Source organism: Tachypleus tridentatus, chromosome 13 (assembly GCF_004210375.1).
Source record: "Tachypleus tridentatus isolate NWPU-2018 chromosome 13, ASM421037v1, whole genome shotgun sequence".
Lineage (NCBI taxonomy): Eukaryota > Metazoa > Arthropoda > Merostomata > Xiphosura > Limulidae > Tachypleus > Tachypleus tridentatus.
Genome location: NC_134837.1, coordinates 96405627 through 96417696, shown reverse-complemented (window position 1 = coordinate 96417696; position 12070 = coordinate 96405627). Strand labels below are relative to the sequence as shown.

Sequence of the window (12070 nt, the reverse complement as noted above, 5' to 3'; positions counted from 1 at the left end):
CAAGATATAGATATCTTTGTACTTTTAATAAAACTCAAGAAATAAAGAAAATGAGACTTATTCCACATTTTTTACTATTTTATAACTGTATGATTTCTGTCATAATTTATGCAGTTTTCTCTGCTCACACCGTTTTTTAATAAATAAATTGTATTTCAGATGGAAAAATTTCTTTTTTTCATTCCTCATTACTGTAATCAAAACAGTATTGTTTGAGTAATATTCATTTATCCATAACACTAAGTTGTTTGGTTGCTTAGAGAAGCATTTAAATTAACATATTCTACATATAGATAGTTGTCAGCAGAATTTAAGAGATTTTAATTTCTAGTGATGACAAACAGTGGACCATGTAATATTTCTGACATCAACTCTCCTGGAGCTAGTTTTACTCATGACATTTCTTCTGTAATGAGCCTCAGTTCTATTACTTCAGCTGCAACACAAAGATTACCTCCACAACAGCTAGGAACCAAGGTTGGTGGTTAATCTTATATATTAGTTTGCCAGTGAACTAGTTTTGATGTGTTTCCATAGTTAAAACTTTTGTGGAGTATGTTTTAACCACATATATCAGTGGTGGATCTGTATTAATGGAATGAGTTTTTTTTCTCTCGTAATGTGAAGAACACAAGTGTACTCAGACATGTCATGGTAGCAGAAATTTATTGATTGTAGTTGCTTATCAAGTGTAAATCTTGCCAATTTTCTGTGTGAGACTGTTCTAGTGGATGATTATTAAAATTTTTCTTTATTCATTCAGTTATTTCATATCTCATGATTTTTCTAGGTTTGTCACACTAAAAATCATGTAACAATTATTGTGTATGACTTCAGATAATAAGAGATGGATTGGATTATGTCGAAAGGAATGAACAAAAGAATTAGAATTTGACCAATAAATTAAAATAACAGCTCTGTTTAGACAAAAAGTAATATTTTGTTTATGCTTCAAAGGTGATATTTGTAATTATAGCTACTTGTCAAAGTTTATATTTTATAATGAGAAAATGGCTAGAGAAAAACTTCATCTGTTTGTATCCAAAGAAGAATGTGATTTATAACTGTGTGATTGAATTTAAAGATATTTTCAAATACATGTAATTATTTAAATAATAGTTTATTAGATTCATATAGTTTTTTATAGTTTATCTATATTCTTAGGTGGAGATGGTGTACAGCTTGCTGTCCATGTTAGGTGCTCATAACAAGGAAGAAATGAGTCGGAAATTGTTGCTTATGTCTAGTTCTAAGGAAACCTGTATTGCTATGAGACAGACAGGTGGGTTGGACAGATTTTTGACAATTTAGTTCATGTAGATAGATAAATATGTAGTTTTTTTTTAATTTGGTAATTTTAAAAAGTAATGCAAAGAATTATAAAGACCAAGTCACTATTGTTCTAACTACTGCATATATATATAGTAATATATATTTCCACATGTACATTAGTACTGTTATAGACATACTGATTTTTAATGGAATTAAATTAATCGTATAGCATTTTAACTCTGTATACATAGATGTTGTTCAAAGTGCACATGTCGTGGTGATCATTTACAGTGTTACATAAATAACTTGGACAATTTTATTAATAATAAATGTCAATAAACTTGTTGTAAAAACATGAGTTAAAGTTTAATAATATAAGCTTTAATGTCTTCATTAGAAAATTAAATATTTTGCAATTATTAAGAGCATAAAACTAATGTCAGTTTTGTGAATTGTGAATTATTGTGTTTTTTATTCAATGGTATATCTTGAACATAGGTTGTCTGCCACTGTTAGTTCAGCTGTTACATGGAAATGAAAATGACTCTAGCTCTTCAGAAGAAGAAACTAACTTAATAAACCAAACAGTACAAAAAACTCGTAAACAAGCTAGCCTGGCTCTTCATAACATTGTCCACTCTCATCCTGATGACAAGAGAGGGCGTCGAGAAGCAAGGGTTCTTCGTTTACTTGAGCAGCTTCGAGAATATTGTGATAACCTAAGGGATTCTGAAATAAGTACTGCTAGCCAAAGTACTTATGGTATGATTTATATGTTTTTCACTTATAATTTTAATTGTTTTAGAATATCTTTTTTAAGTTGTTTTTACTTTTTTTAAAGATTTGTATAGTAAAACAAAATATAACATTAAATGTGCAATCTGTCTAACTGTGTGAAATTAAATTTCTTAAATGCTACTAACTTCAGAAAACAAACATAATATCTCATGTCACTTCTGTAAAAGTTTTTACATATACCAGAAGCCTTTAATGAAGCTTCTACCCTACACATGTTAGTGTGTACTACAACAACATATGATGTAATTGCCATCAGACTTTAGCCCTTGACCAACAGAAGGGCAACACATTCTATATAAGAGAAAACCCCAAGCACTAATGTTTCAGTAAATGCTCTTTCCTTTCCTTGACACTGATTTGTTCAGATGTGTTTGTCAGATTATTCAGCCCACTAGAAACACATATTGTAGATATTGGCAAGCAAGAATATAAAATTTTAACCTTTTGTTTTCTGTGTTATTGAGATATACTATATGACCAAAAGTATGTGGACACCCACCCATCACACCCATGTGTGCTTGTTGAACATCTCATTGCAAAACCATGGGCATTAATATGGAGTTGATCTCCTCTTTGATGCTATAACAGCCTGTTCTCTTCTGGGAAGGCTTTTCACTAGATTTTGGAACATAGCTGCAGGGATTTGCTCCAATTGGTCCACAAGAGTATTAGTGAGGTCGGGCACTGATATTGGGCAAAAAGGTCTGGCTCACATTCGGTGTTTCAATTTATTCCAAAGGTGTTCAGTGGGGCTGAGGTCAGAGCTCTGTGCAGACCAGTCAAGTTCTTCCACACCAATCTCGGCAAATCATGCCTTTATAGATCTCTCTTTGTGCATGGGAGTATTGTCATACTGAAACAAAAAAGGGCCTTTCCCAAACTGTTGCCACAGAGCTGGAAGCACACAATTCTCTAGAATGTCATTGTATGCTGTAGCATTAATATTTCTCTTCATTGGAGATAAATAGCCTAGCCCAAACCATAAAAAATAGCCTCAGACCATTATTCCTTTTCCACAAAAGTTTAAAGTTGGCTTTATGCATTCAGGCAAATAGTGTTCTCCTGGCATCTGTCAGACTGCCAGATGGTGAAGCATGACTACCACTCTAGAGAATGCATTTCCACTGCTCCAGAGTCCAATGGCAGTGTGGTTTAAACTCCAGCAAACTCTTGGCATTACGCATGGTGATCTTAGGCTTGTATGCAGCTGCTTGTTCATGGAAATCCATTTCATGAAGCTCCCAACGAACAGTTCTTTTGCTGACATTGCTTCATGAAGCAATTTGGAACTCGGTAGTGAGTGTTGCAACTGTGGACAGACGATTTTTACACACTTCAGCACTCGGCGGTCCCGTTATGTGAACTTGTGTGGCCTACCGCTTCATGGCTGAGTTGTGGTTGCTCCTAGACATTTCCACTTCACAATAACAGCACTTACAGTTAACAGAGGCAGCTCTAGCAGGAGAGAAATTTGATGAATTGACTTGTTGGAAAGGTGGCATCCCATGATAGTGCCATGTTGAAAGTCACTGAGCTCTTCAGTATGACCCATTCTGCTGCTAATGTTTGTCTATGGAGATTGCATGGTTGTATGCTTGATTTTATGCACCTGTTAGTAATGGGTGTGACTGAAATAGTCAAACCCCCTAATTAGAAGGGGTGTTCACATACTTTTGGCCATATAGTGTATCACTGTATATCTGTTCAATCCACATTGATACACTTTTGCCACACTCTCTGTCTTTTAAGAAATCTTTATAATTCTTTCTGACATTGCTATTGGAAATCTTTATCTGTTATTTTCATTATCGTATCTGTGTACAGATTGGGTTGGTTTGACTGACCTCACAACCACCATAAAAAAATTAGGAAATAGACATGAATTATGTCTTTTTATTGTTGTTGTAGGTGACAACAGATTACAACAAAAAAAACACAAATGTTTGTTCTAAATAGCTGAAATATCATAATGTTAGACAGTATATGACTATTATTTTTATTTTATTGACCTTTCAGCCATGTCTGACTAACATTACAAAAGTTACAATGACACAGCAAACATGCGACAATACTACCATATCCAAGAATATAAAACTGGCTTTTACAAAGTGATTTACAAAGTCTCATTTTGGTTATAATACATTGCTTATGTGTGTATGTACGTATATATATTACTATCATTTACAAAGTTCTTAAATTTTAGTTGTTTTTTAAAACAAATAACAGTAAACAAAGAAGTAGAGAAAACAATGATCTCTTCTACTTTCAATCTTTGTACTTGTCTGCTCTTTGCCATAAGTTCTTAAGCCTTATCAAGTTTTGCATGTGGAGGAAGTAAAACTAATTTTTTTATATATTTTTTTAGTTTTTATATAAACATTTTGAAATACCAAAAAGTCAAAAATAAGTATAACAATACTACAGGATTTCACAATAATTTAATAAGCTTGGCAACTAAATTGTATTTGGGTCTAAAATATGATTTTTTTTAGTTCAATAACATCTTACTTTACTTCTTGGAATCCAGTATTAAAAGGTTGAGAAAACCACTAGAGGACATTCTGAACTTTTAATTGGATATACACTTATTATTGAGTGAAGTATTTTAAGTAAACAAGTATTTAGCATTTTCAAAAGTAGAAGAAGTCAGTGGGCCCACCTTCATTGATTTAATATCTCAGAAAAGAGAAATATAGGAGTTTCTTATTTTATATTCTGGCTTTTCAATATTGGTACTTTGAGTATTTAATTCATAAGAAACTAAAGACTTTGTATTTGGACATCACAAATATCTAATTTGAACCAAGGCTGTATTCAACATACCATGTGGCACACAGAAATCAATATTAGGTGTATTTTTTTCAATACTTACTTTCAAAGTAAGAAAGTAACAAATGTATAATACTAAAATGTGAATTATCATTTACAATGATACATTTATAAACTAGGAGTTCAATAAAATTTTGAATGTGACCCCTAAAATGCAAAAACATGACCTTTGACCAGTGACTATAGGAAGAGCTCTATCATTTGGGTTAAAGGTATGAAGTTGAGAGCTTATACCAACAACATCTCATTTATTTCTGCCCTTCACTGTCTGCAGCCAGTTGTGGGAAGGCAGTTACCCTTAAAAGTTCTTATAGCTCCAAAAGTGGAAATGAAACCACTCTAAAATTTCTACTGTATGACAACTAGGACTGATACTGGAAACACTATGAAAATCTCTTTAGTGCTATTTTGTATTTACATGGTTATATTCTTACTTTAGGAACTAAAAGAATTTTTAAAGATAACTGATTTCTCACAAATGATTGCTGACAGTGAAGGGCTTGAGGAGATGAGGCATTTTGGGTGTAAGCATTCAACTCCACACCCTTAACTGATTTTCCACATTTGATGACTAGTTTAACATCAGCATTTGGATTTTGTCTGAAAGATGGGATATTCCCAACATATTTGGGACCTGTTACCACAGGCATTATCCCCTCAGCCTTTAAGGTGACAACTAAAACTGACAGTGAAAACTATCAAAATATTGTTAACGTTTAGTTTATATTAATCATTATTGTTTCACAGTGTTGATTTTAATTGCCTATTAACAGTTAGTGTAATTAATAGTATTGAGGCTACTTATTTAATTATATGAGGATGGGAGTTTTGTGCAAGTGATAGAAAATTCCTGTTCAACTTGCACATCTTTCTGATGTTCTCCTCCTTTTACATAAATTCCTGCTTTTCATTTAGTGTTGTAATGCGAGAAACTTTGCTTTCCTAATCCCAAACTACTGAGGGGTTTGATATAGAAAGTCCACTTAAGGGTCTGTATAGTTCACTGGGTGGATGCACCCTTCAATGGGGAAGCAGGGCTGTGGTGTTTGCCTGTAAGTGTAGTAAAGGCCACCTATACACTAAGAACAAGACCATTTCCAGTAAATGAGTCTTGTGTTACAAGCAGGTGTGGAACAATTCCTCCCTGCCCCAGCTATTTTTGGTGAATATTCCACATAAGTATTTATACAGTTTTGTACAGTCTGACTGGTTTGCCTTGTTACACTACACATATATGCCCTTTTGACTTCCCTGTTCCCCACTGGTACAGCAGTAAGTCTATGGATTTACGACACCAAAGCCAGGGGTTCATTTCCCCTCAACAGACTCAGCAGATAGCCTGATGTGGCTTTGAAATAAGAAAAACAAGCACACACACAAACACTGACTTCCAACGATATAATGATTGGAAGAGCAGTCTTCCATACTGCTCACCTAAACAACATCAGCACCACCCAGAAGGCTCTTTTTATTGTGTGTTTTTCATACCACCTTTATTGGGTAAACAGTATTTCCCTACATAAGAATGATGCATTTTCCCACTAAGTGATGACATGATAGTTTACCCTCCTTTCTGACGCTATGATTTCATAATTAATGTGGAATTCTAGCTCTTAGGAAAGATTAGTAATGTTAATGAAATTAAAATTTTCTTTATCTGAATAATTATTTTTTTACCTCAATAGAACCTTTCATACTTCCTCCTCACTTTTGGTATGTTTCTTTTACCTCATCAAGAATAATAAGCATTTGTTGCAATGCTAGTGCCCATAGGATTTACTGTGCATGGAGGATGTGTCATCTTCTTCTTTGTGGATAGCTACTCTATAATGACTATTTCATCATAGATCAATGCAGTCTGCAGTAATAATATGTAGGGGTGGGAGTTATTTTTTAATCTTGTGGCACGTGAAACATTTTTTTTCTTGGCATATGCACTTGGTATTAACTGTTTTTTCTGCAGAGTGGTGAGTCTTTATCTGAAATATTTTTCAAGTCAGGAAAATGTAAATGTTTGGTTTATTTTACATTGTTAACAGTGATACGTATTCCTTCTATTGTGTGTGGTATGTTTTGTTTGTTGTTTATTCTATCCAAACGTTTTTTGTTTGGCAGCTCAAAAGAATGGAATATCTTTATAAATATTGTGAAGAGAATAAATTATAGTAGAGGAAGGATAGTCTTATTTAACAAGGCATAATAATTGTTCAGACTAATAGTATTGTTAATGATTACGTAGCAAACAAGTGTCCCATTATCTCAGTTAAAGCTCATTATGAAAGTTAATGTTTAAAGCTAAAATATAGATATCAATGAAATAGTAATATTATATCATGATACCTAATATCAAATGAGTATTAGGAAGAAAAATTTAACACTAAATGTAAAAGCTGAGTAGGGCTAGCTACTGAATCTGAAAAAAAGGAACCAAACAAGATATCGATGGAAGTGGGTGCATCATTTGATCTAGCTAATAATCACATAGCAGACAAAGCCATCTTGATTCTACATGGAGAATAAAATTTCAATGTTACTGGTTTTTCCACTTTATCTATCGAAAGCTCGGTGTTTGAATAGAATCTCAGCTTTCATCATTGCACCTTTCTTTTAGTTAACTCTAAAATACTACTTTTAAGGTTATTTTACAATAGAATAATATTTTACAAGTGGAAATTCTAGTTCTATTTATTTTGCCAATGAGGAAGCCAGTAATGTAAGAATTTTATTCTCTAAGTAAAGTTGAGACAGCTCATTCTGTTATGCAATCATACATCTGTTTGTTTTTTTCATGCAATAGTGTGCATGGGTTACTTAGGTTACAGAATGTATTCTAAAGTTTTATAAATGTTGCTTCTAATAATAATGAAATAGGTAGTCTAGAATTGTGAATTTTATTGCTTTGTCAGATGATGATAAAAGTATAGTTACTGCTTCAACCAGGTAGGTACTAAGCCTATTGAAAAATGATGATGATGAGCAAGAAATTAAAAAAAATTGTTTTTACTATTCGTCTGTTTTTAGCTTTTGGACACAGGGTTGCTAAAAGCAGGATATTCACCTGAAATAGAGTGATTATGCCAGATAGTTCTTTATATCTAGCTTCTGATGACTCCTTAAAAATTCAGTTAACTTTTGTATTGCTTTAATACGAGTATCCGTGCAATCCCTACATAAAGAGTACTAGCCAAGTTTCTTACATTTTATATGAAAATCAGGAAATAAAAAGTGACTACAGTACTGTGACTTGAATCCTTCATAACAAGGCCAGTTTTCTACCACTGAGATATTGAAAAGTGCATGTAAATACTACTTCATATCTGTATTCATCATTAACACAAGATTTTCCCATACACAATGACAACTGGGAATTTTTAAGCGCATGAAAGTTACTTCAGTTTTATATTTATAAGAAACTTATAAAAACGTCTTGAGTTGCAATTGTATAAACTTACAATTTGTGACAGTTATCTAATGTTTGTTTTCAGAAACAACAAATCAACATCCTGGACCAGCTATAGCTGCTTTAATGAAGCTGTCCTTTGATGAGGAACACAGATATGCCATGTGTCAATTAGGTATAAGTTTTGTTAGTTCTCTTAACATTAGAGTATATGTGACATATCGTTTTGTAGTTTTTTTTCTACAACAATAATATCAATTTTGTGATTATAACTCTTTAAGACAATAGAAACAAATGATCTGCTTTGTCAACATCTTTAGATTATGTGAACTGGCATCACACCATTTTTCTTTTCTCATAGTAACTTTAAACTATTTCTATATTAATATGCAAAATAAAAAAATACATAATTAAATGTTTTAAAATATTAAGACTCGTACTTAGAATTTGTTGGAAGTTTATATACTTGTGAACTAGGATCTCTTTTAGACAAAATAGTGAGAAAATAACATCAAGCACAAAATGAGAAAAAAATATTTGTTAATTTATTTAAACACTAAATGTAGTACATTGTTCAATTTAATTATTTAATTTTAAGAAACCTAATGAAAATTGCATAGAGTACTTGATAGATTGTGGAGATCAAACATTTTAGCCAAAACTGCCTAAAAACCAAAGACAAAGTTTTTACAACCAAAATGAATATATTACATCAAATAATGACTACAAAAAAGGAAACAAAATCAAAGAAAAATGTTTTCTTTTTTTGTTATTTCACCATGTTTTTGTGTTGTTGCACTTTGTCATGCCTAATAAAAGCACCACATTTGGTTCCACCATCCATCTGGTGCAATGAATATTTATATAATTTTAAATATTTATAATTGTGATACTGTGTACAGGATTTGTGTGTGTGTGTGTGTGTAAGCAGAGCTTGGACTTCAGATCTTTCTGGATCAGGCCTCTACAAATCCTGGACACCAGGTTGCATGACGACTAAATATTTCATCATAACATCACAGTCACTATTTTCTTCCATTTTATTCATGCTTTGGGCTGTGCTAAATAAAACTTGAATCTGGAACAATTCTGAACTCCTGAGAGTGAAACTGTTTTCACATTCTTTGAGTCCTAATTCAAACTTTTTTTATCGGATTTTAATGGCAGATTCAGTTTTTTTCATGTTTATTCAGTAATAAAGTGCTCTGGTTGCACAACATGTTAATAATTTCATACCATTTTGTTTTTCTTCCTTCTCTCAGTACATCCAATCAGTACACATATTTGGACTCAGATGGGACCAAAGGCAGTTAGTTCAGTATCAAGTAATTCTTGATACCGTATTGTTATTAGCAGGCCCTTATCACTGTGAATGTAAATAAATATACAGTGGCATCTCAATTATTTGCAATGGTCCAGGGAAAACAACATATTGTGAACAGCAGAATCAGCAGATAATTGAGACAGTAGTCACTAATTAGCCTCTTGTTCAATCTAAATAAATATTTTCAATATATTTAAGTTTCTTGTTTTAAATTACAGTATTTTTATTGTTGGTTATTCATATGATCATGAAAAATTATGAAAGTCATCATAACTGTAAAAGATATATGTTGACCATTCTCAGTTTCTTAGAATTTTGTGAGTTACATTAGTCCAATTCAACTTTTTCTCTAGACTATTTTCACTTCTGATTGCCTGTCCCCATTTTAGTTGAATTTAATTGCTAACATTGGAGTAAGTACACGGAAGCACACTCACACTCTATCAATCCATGTGAAACAAATTAAAAATTAGTACAAATCTGTGCTTGAAAATTATTACAAAAAAGACTTTGTTGAAATAGAATGAAGATACCAATTATCTTTACAGAAAAGGATAATCTGTAAATGGGTGACATCCCAGCACATCCCCTCAATGTGGATTCCTGTACATGGTGAGGGGACCTCCTAGAGAAGGTCCTGTTCTTTTAATTTACCTACTCTGGGATCTAAACATCCTCTCACGTGTTTCCTGTGCATGGTGACTCATGAAGGGGAGGAGAGGACCTGGTGGTTGAGGGGTCCAACCCAAACACACCACTTTGGCCTTAAATTTTTTAGACAGGCAGTCTTGGGGTGGGCCCCCTAGGGTCAATCGGCTGGTCCACTTGGGCTAGGGTCAACCAAGTACTAGTGTTGGATGTTTTCAACAGGTGTTGTAGACATTGTATCTGATGCTGGTGTTTGGATATAGTGCTCATGAAACCCTGGAATTGCTGCAGTGTCCTTGTTTGGCAAAGTAGTGCATCCCCTTGCAGGACTCCATGGTGGGTGGAGTCAGTGAGCACTGAAATGTAGTTTTTTTATCATGGATACCTCTCTTTCTGACAAAATAAATAAAAAAATTGAAAAAAAAGAACAACAGATCATTGAAAAATGACCACACATGGATAACTCTGTTGTTCAGTCAATATTACAGCCAGATTCTGCACCTTGATTTCTGATTATACATTCCTTATTTGAGAAATTCTTGAGACAGATGTCTTCATTTTTTATTCAAAAGTGATTAGAGGGACTTGCTGGCTACTCAAAGTCAGTAAAGAAGTTGCACTCTGGAGACATATTGGTGGAAACATCTTCACCACAACATATCAAATTCCTCTTGAAATCAAAATCTATTGGGGATATTCCTATTGAGGTTACTCCCCATGCAACTTTAAATTCTTCCAGAGGAGTTATAGTTGAGAGAGATTTAAAGAACATTCTCGAGTAGGATATCCTCCTTGGTTTCATCAGCCAAGGCATTACTGTGGTGCGCTGAATCTTCACTCGTAAAGACACAAGTATGGACCCAACCAATATTCTGATATTAATGCTTACACCACCATGTTCTCCTGCCACAATGAAAGCAGTTTATTTGTCAGTGTCAGTGGTTTGGTCACTCAAAGATATCATGTCATGTTTCTGTATTAACTGTATTAACTCTAGTGGCCCACACCTTTCTTACTCTATTTCTTGCTCTAAATGGGGAGAAGAGAAAGATGTGTTTCGCTTGAAGACTGTTAATAATATCACCTTCCCAAAGGCTCAAAAAGTATTGTCCCCATCTCCATCTCGGACATAGGCTGCTGCACTCCATTCCACTGCCACAGTGGGATTGCAGACAGGTCCTTCAATGCCTCCAACAGAGTCGTTTGCTAAACATCTTAAGAATTTTGTGCTCTCTATAATTAAAAAGAGTTGATGCATCTACATCTACTTTCATCTCTGTCTCTACCACTCCTTCCAGTGACTGTCCAGTTCCACTTCCTTCAGTTTCAAGTGTTTCCTTGGGTCCATCCTCTTCTACAGCCCAGCAAAGTAAATCAACCACTTGTTCATATACTCAGTCATTGGAATCTTTGTCCACAGAAAGAGACCTGCCTACTCGATCCAAGGCAGGATCCATGGAGGTTAATAGATCTTTGTCCAATAAAGAAAAAAAATGTGTTTGTAAACAGAAGGTCTCCCTGCCACATTCTCCTCTACATAAATGTAAATGACCACTCTGATCCAGTGGAACTGTTAAGGTTTTCGATCAAGTATAGATGACATTAAGGATTTGATTGATTCTTACCATCCCGTGTGCCTCTCCTTCAGGAAACGTTTCTGAAACCTGCTAATATAGTTATCCTTCAGCTATTTTCCTTGTACACAAACAGAAGGTCATGTGATGGACAAGTGCACAGTGGAGTGGCATTGCTGGTTGGTCAGCATGTGCCCACCCTGTCTTTGTCACTTGATACACCCT

General features: G+C 33.9%; 1 protein-coding gene across 2 annotated transcripts in view; it reads left to right on the top strand.

The window, feature by feature from the left end:
* The window catches only part of LOC143236692 (uncharacterized), a 67329-nt gene that overhangs the window by 20810 nt on the left and 34449 nt on the right, over nucleotides 1-12070 (top strand). For both annotated transcript variants that reach the window (XM_076475103.1, XM_076475105.1), the window contains 4 exons: nucleotides 332-477; nucleotides 1165-1282; nucleotides 1771-2034; nucleotides 8385-8474. In XM_076475103.1, the coding sequence (XP_076331218.1) occupies nucleotides 332-477; nucleotides 1165-1282; nucleotides 1771-2034; nucleotides 8385-8474 (618 nt within the window). The remainder of the gene's footprint in view (nucleotides 1-331; nucleotides 478-1164; nucleotides 1283-1770; nucleotides 2035-8384; nucleotides 8475-12070) is intronic.